The sequence below is a fragment of the Bombina bombina genome, chromosome 6, assembly GCF_027579735.1.
Source record: "Bombina bombina isolate aBomBom1 chromosome 6, aBomBom1.pri, whole genome shotgun sequence".
In the NCBI taxonomy this organism is placed as follows: domain Eukaryota; kingdom Metazoa; phylum Chordata; class Amphibia; order Anura; family Bombinatoridae; genus Bombina; species Bombina bombina.
In genome coordinates, this window is record NC_069504.1 from 1,043,995,752 (window position 1) to 1,044,012,494 (window position 16,743).

A 16,743-nucleotide genomic window follows, 5' to 3' on the forward strand; every position below is an offset into this window, starting at 1 on the left:
GGGAGGGACAAGACAGGGAACCTAAACGGAAGGCACCACTGCTTGAAGAACCTTTCTCCCAAAAGCAGCCTCAGCCGAGGCAAAAGTATCAAATTTGTAAAATTTTGAAAAAGTGTGAAGAGAGGACCAAGTTGCAGCCTTGCAAATCTGTTCTACAGAAGCTTCATTTTTGAATGCCCATGAGGAAGCAACAGCCCTAGTGGAATGAGCCATAACTCTTTCAGGAGGCTGCTGTCCAGCAGTCTCATATGCAAAACGGATACTCTTCAACCAGAGGTAACCTTAGCTCTCTGACCCTTATGTTTCCCCAGTGGAGGCTCCTCCAGTTGTGCACATTCGCACGTGAACCCCCAAGGGGCAAGGAGGGAAAAAAAAAATTGTTTATTTTTTTTTTTTATTAGTGTGTGTGTGTGTTAAGTGTTAATTAATATTATGAAATATACATTGATTTCAAGTCCACTGTCTGAGTCAAGTGTATTTATAGAAGCCCAGTGAGTCCATTAACATATTGTAACTTAAGCAAAGCAGGAGGGAGCTAGGACCAGGCGGACACAGAGCAGCAGAGCCAGAGCAGAGAGACTGCAGGATTTCAGCTCAGGCTCAGCCGACGTCAGACCACACACACCGCGTCAGTCACTAGCTTCTCACTCCTCCTGTCCAGGCTGCTCAGCGCACGTCAGTCACCACTCCGGGACCTCCCTATCCTCCTAACCTGATCGCACGTGCGATAAAGCAAACCCCTATCCTGCACAGTGATCTCTATGCATCACTGTGCAGGCGTAGCTCCTCCCAGCCCGGCACTTCTAATAGACCCCTATTCGCACAGGCTGAAGTGTGAGAGCTGACTTCAGCCTGTGCTCTGGCTCCTCCCACAGTCTGCTTGTCAGTGCCTGATGCCCTGATGATACGCTGTTGCGTACACGTGACCGCCTCCACAAGGCTCCTCCCCCTCAACGGCACGAAAATCTCATTGAGGAGATAGCCGTTGAGCGGATAGGAGCCGTGTGTTTAGAGCTCTGTTCTTTTATCTATGTTTTTAACAGAGGCAAGTTTGTTGAACAAACGATTTACTTATCCTAGCCCTTGGTTTATTACTGCTGCCTGCCAGCCTGCTGAGTAAGACTACTCACTACTGAGATTTATTAATTGCGAATATTTTTAGTTTTAGTAGTGGGCACTGGGCCTTATTTGCTGCAGGCCTGCAGCTTATTAGTTTAGTTTAAACTAAAGTGTTAAACTAAGTAGTTAGTTAACTTACAGAGTTGAGATTAGAGTGAGACAGACACCAGTGTGTGTGAGAAAAAAAAAAATTCATTTTTTGTTTTAACTTTAACATTTAGAGTACTTAGGTAGAGTAGAGGGAGTTCTCTGTTAAAACAATTGGCTTTAGTCAGTAAGTTTAGTGGAGTAATTTGGGAATAATAAAATATATTTTTTTTGTCAGCAGATAGATTGCAATTAGAAGTTTTGCAAAAAAAGTAAAATTTTTTTTTTTTTTACAAATACAAAAAGCAGTTAACTGCTGTGCTGCTGCTGATATTACTAGTTGTGACCGTTGACGGCTGCTTACCATTAATACATTTAAGTATTTTAGCAGATTAATTAATTAGCAGATTGCAATTAGAAGTTTTGCAAAAAAAAGGTAAAAGTTTGTTTTGTTTTTTTTAAAACTGCTGTGCTGCTGCTGATACTAAAATTAGGCAGTAAACCGGCATATTTAACATTTTAGTTTTTATCTCTAGTGAGCTATATTATTATAATAAGATATTACCTATTAGTTGTAGTTGATATTTTCTAACAGCTGCATATATGTTATAACAACCGGCACCGCAAAACTACTTGCCGTTGCCTACTAGTGTTGTAGATTTTCTAACAGCTGCAGAGCTACCTACCTACAAGTTAAATATTACATAACCGCCAAACTATTAAACTATTATTTCAAGTTGAGTTGTATATTTTCTAACAGCTGCAGAGCAGCAGAGCTACCTACAAGTTATATATTACATAAGAACCACAAAACTATTAAACTTTTAATATATTTTCTAACAGCTGCAGAGCTACCTACCTACAAGTTATATATTACATAACAACCGCCAAACTATTAGAAAATATACAACTCAACTTGAAGTAATAGTTTAATAGTTTGGCGGTTATGTAATATATAACTTGTAGGTAGGTAGCTCTGCAGCTGTTAGAAAATATATAACTCAACTTTAAGTAATAGTTTAACAGCTGCAGAGCTACCTACATACAAGATATATATTACATAACAACCGCCAAACTATTAAACTATTACTTCAAGTTGAGTTGTATATTTTCTAACAGCTGCAGAGATACCTACAAGTTATATATTAGATAAGAGCAAAGGACTGTTCTTTGTGTGTAAACAGTTAAGATGGCACTTAGTAAAATTAGTGTGTCTGAGCTAAAGCAATTACATTTTTCAATGTTGCCCATTGAAAGAAAAATTGAAATTAAAATGCTCAGGCCAACACCTATGCTTAACCTTACCCAGGTCACAAAATGTAAAACTAGAGATTACAAAAGAGAATTCAAACCCGAGGTATATGATAAATATCCATGGATTTGTGGTTGTGAATTATCTAACAGGCTCTTTTGTTTTTATTGTCTCCTGTTTGCAAAACAAAGTGGGGATTCAAGCTGGGTGAGTTATGGTGTCGCCGATTTATCACATTTAAGTCAAAAAACAAATAAACATAATTGCTCCCAATCACATTTAAACTCCACAGAGTTTAATTTGCTAGGAAGGGTTGATATTCGGCAACAACTTGACAGTGCATATCGTTTGAATATTAAAAAACATAATGAGCAAGTAACGAAAAATCGCTATGTTCTTCCCAAAATAATGAATTGTATTTTATTTTGCGGCGCATTTGAGCTTGCACTTTGAGGACATGACGAACACGATGATTCATTAAATCCAGGCATTTTCAGAGGTCTTATTAACTTCTCAGCAGAGCTTGATGCATCTCTAAAAGAACATCTCGCTAGTGCCACTGTTTTTAAAGGAACGTCCAAAGAAATTCAAAACGATTAGACTGTACGTTTACTGCTTGCCAGAACCAAATAAAGAAGGAAATCTCAAATGCAAGTTTTGTAGCAGTGATAGCAGATGAAACTACTGATGTTTAATCTGCCTTCCAATTGGTTGTTTTTAGATACATTATAGGTAACGGACAACCGGTTGAGAGATTCTGGGAATTCACTAATCCAGCTGGACATGATGCAGAATCTTTAGCTACGTGTATTCAAGCTACTTTGGAAAAAGTTAGACAACCCAGAGAAACTGATATCGCAGAGTTACGATGGTGCAAGCGTGATGAGTGGTCAGCATGCAGGTGTTCAGGCTATAATTAAACGTACCTACAAGAATGCACATTTTGTGCATTGCTACGCACATCAGCTCAATTTAATTGTCAGCCAAGCAAGCAGTCAAAATCAACAAGTTGGAGTATTTTTTTCAAATCTAAGTGACATTACTAACTTTTTTAGTAACTCACCACAAAGGATAGCTATTCTAGATGAAACTGTTAGAAGAAGGATACCTCATGGTTCAGCCACCAGGTGGAATTTCAAGAGTCGAACCGTCAATACAGTTTTTGAAAACAGGGAACAGTTAATTGAATGCATGGAAAAAATAGAGTCAACATCGAAAAAAGAAATAGCTATAAATCAAGCAGGGGCTATTCGGCGTATGTTACAAGACTCGGTATTCGTGTTTTGGCTTACAGTTTTTCACAATATTATGCCACATGTAGATGTGTTATACAACCAACTTCAGAAAACACAAACAGATGCGGCACTTATTAGAAAACATATTAACACTTTCCAGCAGACAATGGAAAACGAAAGGAATAGAATGGACACAGTGACCATGACGATATCAGAAACAGAGGAAACATCTAGGAAAAGGAAGAGAAAATATTCACATTGCTCAGACTGTGGCAGCTAAAGAGATATGCGATGTTATCACAAATCAAGTAAAAGATAGATTTTCTTTTATAACTCACTACTCGGCTGTTTCTCTCCTCCAAGCGGAAAAATTTGCGGATTACGAGAAAATTTTTCCAAATCAGCTTCTTGACCAAACATCAGCTGTTTATCACACATTACAGAAAGATCGCCTGAAAACTGAACTAGGAGTAATTTACAGAAGACTAGATTTCAGAAATATGAATGGTGCCATTAGTCTTCTACAGTTTGTAATAGAAAATAACTTGGACAGTACTTTCTCGGAGACCTACAAACTGTTGCAAATTATTTCAACTATTCCCGTGACAACTGCTGAGGCTGAGAGATGTTTCTCAACTTTAAAACGAGTTAAGACATTTCTAAGGAGCACCATGACTGAGGAAAGACTGACCGCTCTAGCCATGCTGACAATTGAAAAACAATTGATAAATGACATTCCTAAATTCAACGAAAATGTTATTGATTTATTTGCCTCAAAAAAAAAAAAGACAGGTGGATTGACTTGATTTACAAAACTTGTACTTGAGTTATAAACATTGTTTTAATGTTTACCTTTGAAGTAAATTATTAAGCACTAGTGTAATAGAAAAAAAAATCTTCTTTTGTGCTAGAAAGTAAAATGTTGGTGTATTTATCTTCATGTTGCCAAGGCCTTTGGTTGCATTGCCTAATATCGAACACTGGGGGCTGGGGCAACAGTAATTGAAATGTGGTTTATTTCTCTATAAAGTGGAAGGTTCTTTAAATCCAGGAATATATATGTTTTCATAAATGTACATTCAATATTTTGCAGCTTTAATTAATCATTTGGAGATATATATATATATATATATATATATATATATATATATATATATATATATATATATATATATATAGATAGATATATATATATATATATATAGATAGATATATATATATATATATATATAGATAGATATATATATAGATATAGATATATAGATATATATATAGATATAGATATATAGATATATATATAGATATATAGATATATAGATATATATAGATAGATAGATATATAGATATATATAGATAGATAGAGAGATATATATATATAGATAGATAGAGAGATATATATATATAGATAGATAGAGATATATATATATATAGATAGATAGAGAGATATATAGATAGATAGAGAGATATATAGATAGATAGAGAGATATATATAGATAGATAGATAGAGAGATATATATAGATAGATAGATAGATAGATATAGATAGATAGATAGAGAGATAGATATAGATAGATAGATAGAGAGATATATATAGATAGATAGATAGAGAGATATATATAGATAGATAGATAGAGAGATATATATAGATAGATAGATAGATAGATATAGATAGATAGATAGAGAGATAGATATAGATAGATAGATAGAGAGATATATATAGATAGATAGAGAGATATATATAGATAGATAGATAGAGAGATATATATAGATAGATAGATAGAGAGATAGATAGAGAGATATATATAGATAGATAGATAGATAGATAGAGATATATATATATATATATATATATATATATATATATTACATAATTTAACTGAGCACCATCATGTATATTTTAAGACTAGACATGGGCAGGTAGTGTAGGCTCCTCCATTTGTGCACTGTCGCACGTGAACATGGCTGTACTGAAGAGTATGCATTCATAGATTTAAGATGTCTGTGTCCACTGTGAGGAACACAGTGAGCAGTGCAAGACCACAGTTCTTGTTAAGGCCAGAAGTGGCAGGGCAAGTAAAATATCAGAGAGGGCCAGAGGCAAAGGCAAAGGATGGTGAGAACGGTCAAAAACAGCCCACAGACCACCTCCAAAGACCTGTACTACTGGGAATATTGTTGAGGGTCTCATGGATTCCACTCAATATCAGCAGATACTTGAGAATAATGTTGAGGAATCAGTCACAAACTTCAGTTGAAGTTACCCCCAGGCCGGGGCTGGATATTTCAAGAAGACGATGACCAAAAACACTGCTGGTTCAAATGGGTGGGGCCATTTGAGGGGCGTGACTTTCACAAAGGGGTGTGGCTTTCAAAAATGGATGTGGCTTGTTAAAAGGGGCGTGGTTTGTTTAAAAGGGACGTGTTTTTTCAAAGGGGCGTGGCTTTATATTAGGGGCAGGGTCTTGTGCACCCCCATCCTAAAAATTCACCAGCCGCCACTGCGTTTCCCAGAGAAAACGGCAAACAAAGAAGACTGACTAAAGTCCTTAGTTGCTTGTAAATAAAATTTCAAAGCACGGACCACGTCCAAATTGTGCAAAAGACGTTCCTTTGGAAGAGGAGGATTAGGACACAAGGAACGAACAACAATTTCCCGATTAATGTTCCCGTTTGAAACAACCTTAGGAAGGAACCCTAGTTTAGTATGTAAAACTACCTTATCCGAATGAAAAATAAGGTAAGGCGAATTTTATTGTAATGCTGAAAGCTCAGACACTTCGAGCTGAAGAAATGGCAACAAGAAATAAAAAACTTTCCCAAGATAATAACTTAAAGGGACAGTTCACCCAAAATTTTTCTCCCCTTTAAATTGTTCCCAATGATCCATTTTACCTGCTGTAGTATATTAAATTGTTTATAAGTAGCTCCTTTACCCCTATTTCAGCATATGAAATAGTCGATTTAGCCTGTGGTATCCCCACCTATACTAAGAGTTTTGATACTGGAGTATATGCTATTGACAGACTATGTAAACACAGCCAGCAGAAGAAATTACAGTCTCAGTGGGTTGCAGGATTGTTTAAGTAATAAAATGTTAATTTTCCATTGTCCTTTTTCTAAGTATTGAGCTGTGCCTTGCAAACAGATATAAGATAAGGAAGCAAATCTGTGTGAATAAAATTGATAACATAACAAGGTCTGATATTAGCATGAAGCTCAACCTATTGTAATAGGATGTGGTTTGAAAGCAGAAAACCAGCTAATTCGTATACATAAAAAAACCTGAAAATGCAAATTCTCAAACATTTTATACTCTGCAGCTGGTATAACAAGTCATTGAAAATACATTAATTGGGAAAAAAAATTACGGTGTACCGTCCCTTTAATATCTAAGGAATGCATAGGCTAAAACGGAGCCCCTTGAAGAACTTTAAGAACTAAATTCAGACTCCATGGAGGAGCAATTGGTTTAAACACAGGCTTGATTCTAACCAAAGCCTGACAAAAGGAATGAACATCTGGTACATCCGCCAGACGTTTGTGTAACAAAATAGATAAGGCAGAGATCTGACCCTTTAAGGTACTTGCCGATAAACCCTTCTCTAATCCTTCTTGGAGAAAGGACAAAATTCTGGGAATCCTAACTCTACTCCATGAGTAGCCCTTGGATTCACACCAATAAAGATATTTACGCCATATCTTATGGTAAATATTTCTAGTTACAGGTTTACGCACCTGAATTAAGGTCTCTATGACCGAATCAGAAAAACCCCGCTTGGATAGGATTAAGCGTTCAATCTCCAAGCAGTCAGCTTCAGAGAAGCTAGATTTGGGTGAAGGAAGGGCCCTTGAATGAGAAGATCCTTCCTTAATGGCAGTCTCCAAGGTGGCAGGGATGACATGTCCACCAGATCGGCATACCAAATCCTGCGAGGCCACGTCAGAGCAATGAGGATCACTGATGCCCTCTCCTGTTTGATTCGAGCAATGACTTGAGGAAGAAGCACAAACGGAGGAAATAGGTATGCAAGATTGAAGGACCAAGGAACCACCAGAGCATCTATCAGTTCTGCCTGGGGATCCCTGGACCTCGACCCGTATCTCGGAAGCTTGGCATTCTGACGAGATGCCATGAGATCCAACTCCGGCCGACCCCATTTCAGAATCAGGTTGGAGAAAACTTCCGGATGGAGTTCCCACTCTCCCGGATGAAAAGTCTGCCTGCTCAGAAAGTCCGCCTCCCAGTTGTCCACCTCTGGGATATGAATGACTGACAGATGACAAGAATGGGCCTCCGCCCACCGGATTATCTTGGCTACCTCGGTCATCGCTAAGGAACTCCTCGTTCCTCCTTGATGATTGATGTAGGCCACTGTCTTTATGTTGTTGTTGGAATATGATGAACTGAGCGGAAGCCAACTGAGGCCAGGCGAGCATTGAAGATCGCTCTCAGTTCCAGGATGTTTATAGGAAGAACAGACTCCGCCAGAGTCCACACTCCCTGAGCTTTTAGAGGACCTCAGACAGCCCCCCCACCCTAGAAGGCTGGCAATCTGTTGTCACAATCACCCAGGATGGTCTGCGAAAGCATGTTCCCTGGGATAGATGATCCAGAGACAACCACCATTGAAGTGAATCCCTTGTCTCCTGCTCCAGGGTTATTCGAGGACACAAGTCTGCATAATCTCCATTCCACAGCCTGAGCATGTTTAACTGCAGAGGTCTGAAGTGAAACCAAGCAAACGGGATGATGTCCATTGCCGCCACCATCAGTCCGATTAACTCCATGCACTGGGCCACTGACGGCCGAGGATTGAACTGAAGGGTTCGACAGGTATCTAGAATCTTTGATTTCCTGACCTCTGTCAGAAAAATCTTCATGGATATAGAATCTATTACAGTTCCCAAGAAAGTCACCCTTGCTTTCGGGATTAAAGAACTTTTCCAGATTTACTTTCCACCCATGAGTCCTCAGGAAGGACAGTACAATGTCGGTATGGGACCCTGCTTGTTGACAAGATGGCGCCTGAATCAGAATATCGTCCAGCAAAGACCCCAGAACCTTTGTGAAAACTCTGGGTGCCATGGCCAGCCCGAAAGGAAGAGCCACAAACTGAAAGTGCTGGTCCAGAAAAGCAAACCTTGTGATGATCTCTGTGGATAGGAACATGAAGGTATGCATCCTGCAAATCCACTGTCATAAATTGACCCTCCTGTATCAATGGAAGAATGGTCCGAATAGTTTCCATCTTGAATGATGGAATGCTGAGAAACTTGTTTAGACTCTTGAGATCTAATATACTGTAGGTTCCCTCTTTTTTGGGAACTACAAACAGATTTGAATAAAACCCCTGCCCCTGTGCTGGAACGGGAACAATTACTCCCAGGGAGGAAAGGTCTCTTACACAATGTAAGAATGCCTCTCTTTATCTGGTTTGCAGATAATCTTTAAAGAAGAAATCTTCTTCTGGGAGGAAAATTCTTGAACTCCAGTTTGTATCCCTGGGACACTCTCTCTATAGCCCAGGGATCCTGAACATCTTGCACCCAAGCCTGAACGAAGAAAGAAAGTCTGCCCCCACCAGATCTGGTCTCAGATCGGGGGCATGCCCTTCATGCTGTCTTGGAGTCAGCAACAGGCTTCTTGGACTGTTTACCTTTGTTCCATACCTCTTCCTATCACTAACGCAGGCAAAGAGAATGACTGGAGTGGGAGGGAAGGGAGGAGCTATATATAGAAGCTCTGCTGTGGTGCTCATTGCCTCCTCCTGCTGACCAGGAGGTGAAATCCCACAAGTAATGATGAAATCTGTGGACTCATCGTGTCTTTAAAAAGAAAAGGGTAATCACCATCACTGAGTACACAAATGAGGGATCAGATGTCCCTTTGGCTAGTCTAGGTACCGAGATATGGACTTTAAAAAGCCCTCCTCAGTCACAAACTTATTCACCAGGATTTCTCTGCATAACCAGGGAAGTTGTGTCAACAACAGCCACACACATGCTGACAGCACAAGGTGTTCTGCCTTTAGCCAGTGCCCAGGAAGGAAACGGCAGTCTCTTTTCCTTGCTGCATTGCCATGTGTCCTCAGAATCAGAAGCGGGAACCCCCAAGAGGGTGACACGGATCAGAAGGGGGAACCCCCAGGAGGGTGACAGAATCAGTAGAGTACCAGGATGACCATTTGACAAAGGTCAACTCCCACAAAAAAAAAAAAAAAAAAAAAAAAAAAAACACAACTTATTCGGCATAACATCTATATTAAAAAAAATTATCCACATTGTAATACATTTTGAAACACTTAAATGAATGAGAATGTTCAAGTATGTCGTCACTTTAAAGCACTTATCTTTGTACAACTGCATCTTAAAAGGGACAACTTTTTTTTCTGAAACCTACCTTGGGTTGCATGTAATATGGGTCTAAAGGTTTATACAAATTTACATGAAGGGTTTTACACCCCCCCCCCCCCATGGGTGTTAATTTGCACACCATCAGGCATACGCTGGCAATTTATTTTGTGTTGGCAGAAGGCTAGTCATAGTTCTCATCCTACATAAAATGTATCACAAAAAACTAGTATAGTAAAATAGTGTGAAAGCTGTTACGCAAAACATTTTGGTTTAAAAATCCATCTTAGCATCCATTACTTCTAAGCAACCTTTCCTTTTCCTTCTTTTATAAAATTGTTCTGCATTCATATGGTATCCTTTGAAAAGGCAGGAAGATAAATGTGCACGTGTCTGCTGCCATCTAGTGTAAATGTAGAACATTATTTGAAAACTACTGGCATATAGTGATGCACTTTTTCTTGCCATGTAGTGCTCTAGACATATTCACGCTACCTATCTAGTTATCTCCAACAAAGAATAGCATGAGAACTAAGCAAATTTGACAATTACATTAGAATATTTTTTTTAATTTGTACTCTAACAAAACAAAAAACAAAAGTTTCATGCCCCTTAAAATGTAGTTTTTAATGTATTAAAAATTTTTTTAAAAAAAATTAAAATTTACATTCTTACCAATTAACACTTCCAAGCCATACTTACCCCTCAATACAATGGGCTGCAGTTAAAACCCACTGAGAGGAGATTATCACCCCTCCACAGTAAAACTCTCCCATAAACTTAAGTCCCACTTGCCAAGGCCAGCAATTGGTGCATGCTTCCTGTCCCCCTACAATACGTTCCATTGCACCTTGGGAAGCTAATGGAGCAACGCCACAGACATCTGAGGAGCAGAAACAAGTTAATATATGCAAAGAGTAAAACAAAAGGATTGTAAGCTGGTTAAGAAACATTCTCTATGGTGTTTACTGACCCAGTGGAACAGATTTTGCTTTTGGAACATCCACAGTGATTGGCTTATCAAAGGCACCATTTGCTTCCCCATATTCTGCAGAAACAAGACAATGTTCGGTTAACTGATCTTACATGCAGAAGAAAAGCATAGCAGCTTATTTTATTATATTATTTGTAGAGCGCAAACATATTCCGTAGCTCTATAAATATAGGCATGATATGCAAGGTAACATTTATAGGGATCAAGTAGGTAGTGGGACCCTGCCGAGAGTTGCACGGTTGTAGTCAGCTCTTATGAAGGGGCTCTATAAACAGCTCAGTGGCTTACATGCTAAGGGTTTGAAGGGGAATAGCTAAAGGAGGAGAGGAACTAAGATAATAAAATCTTAGTGTATATTATATGCATCCCTGAACAGTAGAGTCTTTAGGGAGTGCTTGAAATTTTCAAAACTATAAGGCAGAGAGCTCCACAAAATATGGGCTAGTCTGGAGAAGTCCTGTAGATGGGGGATGTGTGGAGGTAGCAAGAAGATGGGGTTGTAAGCAGAGCAAAGGGGACAGGAGGGAGAGTATCTGGAGACAAGGTCTGAGATATAGGGGGGTAGCATTGCAATTGAGGGTCTTGGAGGTCAGTCCGTCTCAGAATTTTGTTTTTAATTCTGCAAAATGGATTTTCAGAGGTGCAGCAGGAAGACTAACCTGGCAGAGGCATTCATTATGGATAAAGGAGCTAAACCGCAGCTAGGGAGACCAGAGTGAATGGTGTTGCAGTTGTTAAGGCAGGAAAGGATTAGAGAGGGTGGATGAAAATCTAAGTTGTGTCTTGTGTAAGGAAATTTTGAATTTTAGAGATGTTTGTGAGGTTAAATTGGTCAAAGACAGAACGTGAGGAGTGAAAGATCTGAGTCAGGTGTGACCCCAAGACATTGGGCATGCAGGGTAGGGATAATGATAGACTTAAAGACAAATGAAGGGGAAGAGATTTTGGAAGGGGGAAATTGATAACATTTTTCCAAAACTGAGCTCCTTAAGTTAGTGAGGGGACATCCAGGATGAGATATTAGAGATAGTGTCACTCGTTTGCACCAGACCTATCTCCTTCCTTGCTGAGAGAGATTTAGGCGTCATCAGCATGCAAATGTTATTGAAACCCACAAGACTTTATTAAGTAACCAAATGAGGATGTATAGATTGAGAAGAGGACCAAGGACAGAGCCTTGTGGTACCACAACAGAAAGTGGTAAAGGGGCAGAGGATACACTGGAGAAGCATACACTAAATATACAGTTAGATATGTAGGAAGAGAACCACAAGAGGGGTGTGTGATATGCGGAAGGATTGGAAGGTTTGGAGCAAGAGGTTGGTCATCAGTATCAAAGGCTGCAGACAGATCGAGGATTAGCAGAGATGTGGCCTTTCGATTTTGCTGTAAGTAGGTTGTTGGTAACCTTAACGATTGCAGTCTCTGGAGTGTTGGGGGGCAAAATCCAGATAGCAGTGGGTCAAGGAGGGAGTTTAAGTTCCATATGATACATCTGAACCTTCTCTTTCTTACATTAAAAAGGTCTGATAATTACAGTCCTCTAGTCGAAGCATAACTATATATAAAAGTAGAACACTATGAGGCCTACTTATCAAGCCGTCAACTTTCTTGCATTCAAGGGCACCAATACGCTCTCCTGACATAGCAGCCACGGACCTGAATACGCTCTCCATATTTATATAAAAAGCTGACAAAAAGCCGTGCACCAAGTACGGGGCGATGAGCAGAGGACTTAACTAAACAGTCATCGATCTCGCTGCTATTCGGCTTTTTCCCAGCTTTATTTATATACCGCCACTATACTAAAATGTTTAACCCCTATCTTGCCGCTCCTGGACCCCGCCACAACTAAATAAAGTTATTAACCCCTATCCCTTCACTCCCGGAGCCCACCAAAACTAAATAAACGTATTAACCCATAAAACCCCTGGCCTCCCACATCACTACCACTTACTAAACCTATTAACCCCTAAACCGCCAGCCCCCCACATCGCCATAAACTAAATTAACCTATTAACCCCTAAACCTAACAACCCGCTAACTTTATATTAAATATTAACTCATCCCTATCTTATAATAAAAAAAAAAAAATAAAAAAAAAAAACTTACCTTTAGATTTAAATTAAACTATATTAAACTACTAATTAACCTACCCTGTTATACTAAAATTATATTAAAACTACAAATTAAATTAAATATATTATATAGTTAAAAACCTAACCTTACTCAAATAATTTGAATCTAATCTAAGTTACAAAAAACGAACAACTAAGTTACACAAAATAACAAACACTAAGTTACACAAAATAAAAAATAAAAATTATCAAATATTTAAAACTAATTACACCAAATCTAAGAGCCCTATGAAAATAAAAAAGCACCCCCCCCCAAAAAAAAAAACCCTAGCCTACAATAAACTACCAATGGCCCTTAAAAGAAATCAGCTCTTACCTGTAAATAAAAATACAAATACACCCCAACAGTAAAACCCACCACCCACACAACCAACCAGCCAAATAAAAACCTAATCTAAAAAACCTAAGATCCCCATTGCCCTGAAAAGGGCATTTGGATGGGCATTGCCCTTAAAAAGGGCATTTAGCTCTTTTTCCTTGCCCAAACCCTAATCTAAAATTAAAACCCACCCAATAAACCCTTAAAAAACACTAACCCCCGAAGATCCACTTACAGTTTCTGAAGACCGGACATCCATCCTCAACGAAGCGGCAGAAGTCCTCATCCAGACTGCATATTTTATCTTCATCCATCCGGCGTGGAGCGGCTCTATCTTTAAGACATCCAGCGTGGAGCATCCTCTTCTTTTGACGACTACTGAACAATGAGGTTTCCCTTTAAATGACGTCATCCAAGATGGCGTCCCTTAGATTCCGATTGGCTGATAGAATTCTATCAGCCAATCAGAATTAAGGTTGAAAAAAAAAATCCTATTGACTGTTGCAATCAGCCAATAGGATTGAGCTCACATTCTACTGGCTAATTGGATCAGCCAATAGGATGAAAGCTCAATCCTATTAATAAATAAGGGGAATCAGGCTCTCCACAATTACGCTGCGGAATTCCAGCGTATTTGCGGTTGACGGCTTGATAAATAGGCCTCTATGGCTCTAGACACATCATTGGTCAACCTAAATTTGCCACTATCAGTATAGATGCTACATAAAGAAATCATTGCTTTAAAATGCAATCAAATATGTACACACATCTTTCTCTCTCTACACACACACACCTATCTCTCGCTCTATTTATTAGACATGTTTGTTATCTGAATTTTTCCCCAATGGCAGCGACTTTCAGGGAATAGAGCTCGCTATGTAGGGAGAGAGATCATGTGCTGCGGAATATATAATAAGCTAGGCATATAGTGCGGACATTAGGTGGTAGTCGGTGCTGGACAGTAATTAAGAGGTTGGACAGTATGGAAAAGGCCAGTGATGCCATCCTCAAAAAATGGCAATCCTATAGGCTATGTAGGAAAATTATAAAAAGTCTGGCCTAAAATGTCTGGTATGCAAGTTTAATAGTAGCTACTACATTCCATATTTAAAAAGGGACATTTCAGCCAAAATTGGACTCTACATGTACGCATTTCATTTTTGAATACAAGCATATTTTTGTAAAATCATGAATTAGAAAAAAAATGCTTCTAATAAAAGCGATAGCCGTTTTAAAAGTATTTAAAGGGACAGTATACACTCATTTTCATATAACTGCATGGAATAGACACTACTATAAAGAACAAGATGCACAGATACTGATATAAAAATCCAGTATAAAACTGTTTAAAAACGTACTTAGAAGTTCTCAGTTTAGCTCTGTTGAAACGGTAGTTGGAAAGCCCACTGCAAGTGGGAAATAAGATCCCCCCCCCTTCTTTTGCATATGAAAAGACCCTTTACACAAACAGGAGCAAGCTGGAGTAGGTAGCTGACGGTATTCTCATAAAACTTTGGGGCTTGGTTAGAAGTCTGAAAATCAGAGCAATGTTATTTAAAAATAAATAAGCAAAACTATACATTTAAATAAAACAAAAACAAAAACTTTATGGGCTATATAAATAGATAATCTACAAAACATTTAAGCACAGAAAAAAATTAGTGTAATGTCCCTTTAAGTATGCACAGTGCACCAGCATTTTAAACTCCGCACTTGCTCAGAGCCCCTAAGGTGCTTGTACTGTCTAATAATTATTCAATTTGTTAAATGCGGACATAAAACAAGCCCCACTGGGGCTCTGAGCAGCCACATTATTTACAATGCTGGTGGCCAGAGACTATCTAGCTGTGCTTCACATGCAACGAAAAAGGTTGACACAAACCACGATAACTTATTTGAAGACTTTTTTGCCAATACAATATGTTTCTAAACTCATCTATATGCATTTAAATTTTTACCGCAATGGCCCTTAAATGCAAACACAAGAGAATTTAAAGATTTTAAAAGAAATTAGCTTTACTCAGATGTTTTGCCTTAAAGGGACAGTCCAGTCAAAATTAAACTCATGATTCAGATAGGACATGCAATTTTAAACAACTTTCCAATTTACTTTTATCACAAAATTTGCTTTGTTCTCTTGGTATTCTTTGTTGAAAGTTAAACCTAAGTAGGCTCAAACTAATTTCTAAGCAGTTAAAGCCACCTCTTACCTCATTTTGACAGTTCTTCAGTATTAGACAGTGCTAGTTCATGCGTGCCATAGATAACATTGTGCTCACTCCCGTTTGTTTTTTTATGAGTTAGCAGTCATTGGCTAAAATGCAAGTCTGTCAAAAGACCTGAAATAATGGGGCAATCTGCAGAGCCTTAGATGCAAGGTAATCACAGAGATAAGAAGCACATTAATATAACAGTCTATCTTTTTAAACAATAACAATTTTCAAGTAGACTGTCCCTTTAATAAAACGTTAGTGTTCATCTTGTCAACTAAATTTATTCTCGCAGTAGGGGACATGTCCCAAAGCTCTACTCAATACTGAGAGCATGTGGAGGGGTGAGCTGGCCAACATGAACATCTCAACATCTTTCTGACCTGGACAGGTTAGGTTGTTGCTATGCCTCCACCAGCTCCTGGGCCCCTGCACCTGTTGAACCAATGGTAGTTTTGCCCCTGTGTCAGGATATTAATTTATGCCGACCAAGACCAATCAAAAGGAATCTTGTCTGCTGACCCTCCTGCCAGTACCTCTACAAAGGAGAGGTATTTTATCCCTCTGCTGTTACATTTGCTAGGGTAAGTTTTATTGGTCTTTACTTGGTGCCTTAATCCAAAAACGTAAAGAAAATGAATATTCCTGATCTAGATTTAATATTCTTTATGCCGTATTGGCACATCACTGAGTGCAAGAAAAACATTACTACTGTAACTGTGCTATTAAATGGGACATTCAACACTAAATAAATGCTAGATGCATTTAAAGAAAAGATTAGTCTTAGCGGTTTAAATAGTGACAAAATAAGTAAGGTTTTAGTGTCTATAAAACAATGGGAGCTGCCATGTTGTAACTTAGGTTACCTTCTCTGCTGCGGCCAATTAGAGGCAGTTATAAATAGGTCACTAGAGTGTGCAGCCAATGGCTGTGTGGAATGTAACAGTGTTCTGCACTTCCATTTCTAAGAGCAACTGAAAAGATCACAATTTCAGAATGGCATTACACAAAAAGGGGACAAAAGAAATAAAGAAAGTAT

The 16,743-nt window shown here is 38.6% G+C and overlaps 1 protein-coding gene across 1 annotated transcript in view; it reads right to left on the reverse strand.

Annotated features, from left to right (window-relative positions):
* The window catches only part of OVCH1 (ovochymase 1), a 173,544-nt gene that overhangs the window by 91,333 nt on the left and 65,468 nt on the right, over positions 1-16,743 (reverse strand). The window contains exons 16-17 of the mRNA XM_053719672.1: positions 11,017-11,091; positions 10,746-10,926 (exon numbers count right to left, since the gene is read on the reverse strand). Of these exons, the coding sequence (XP_053575647.1) occupies positions 10,746-10,926; positions 11,017-11,091 (256 nt within the window). The remainder of the gene's footprint in view (positions 1-10,745; positions 10,927-11,016; positions 11,092-16,743) is intronic.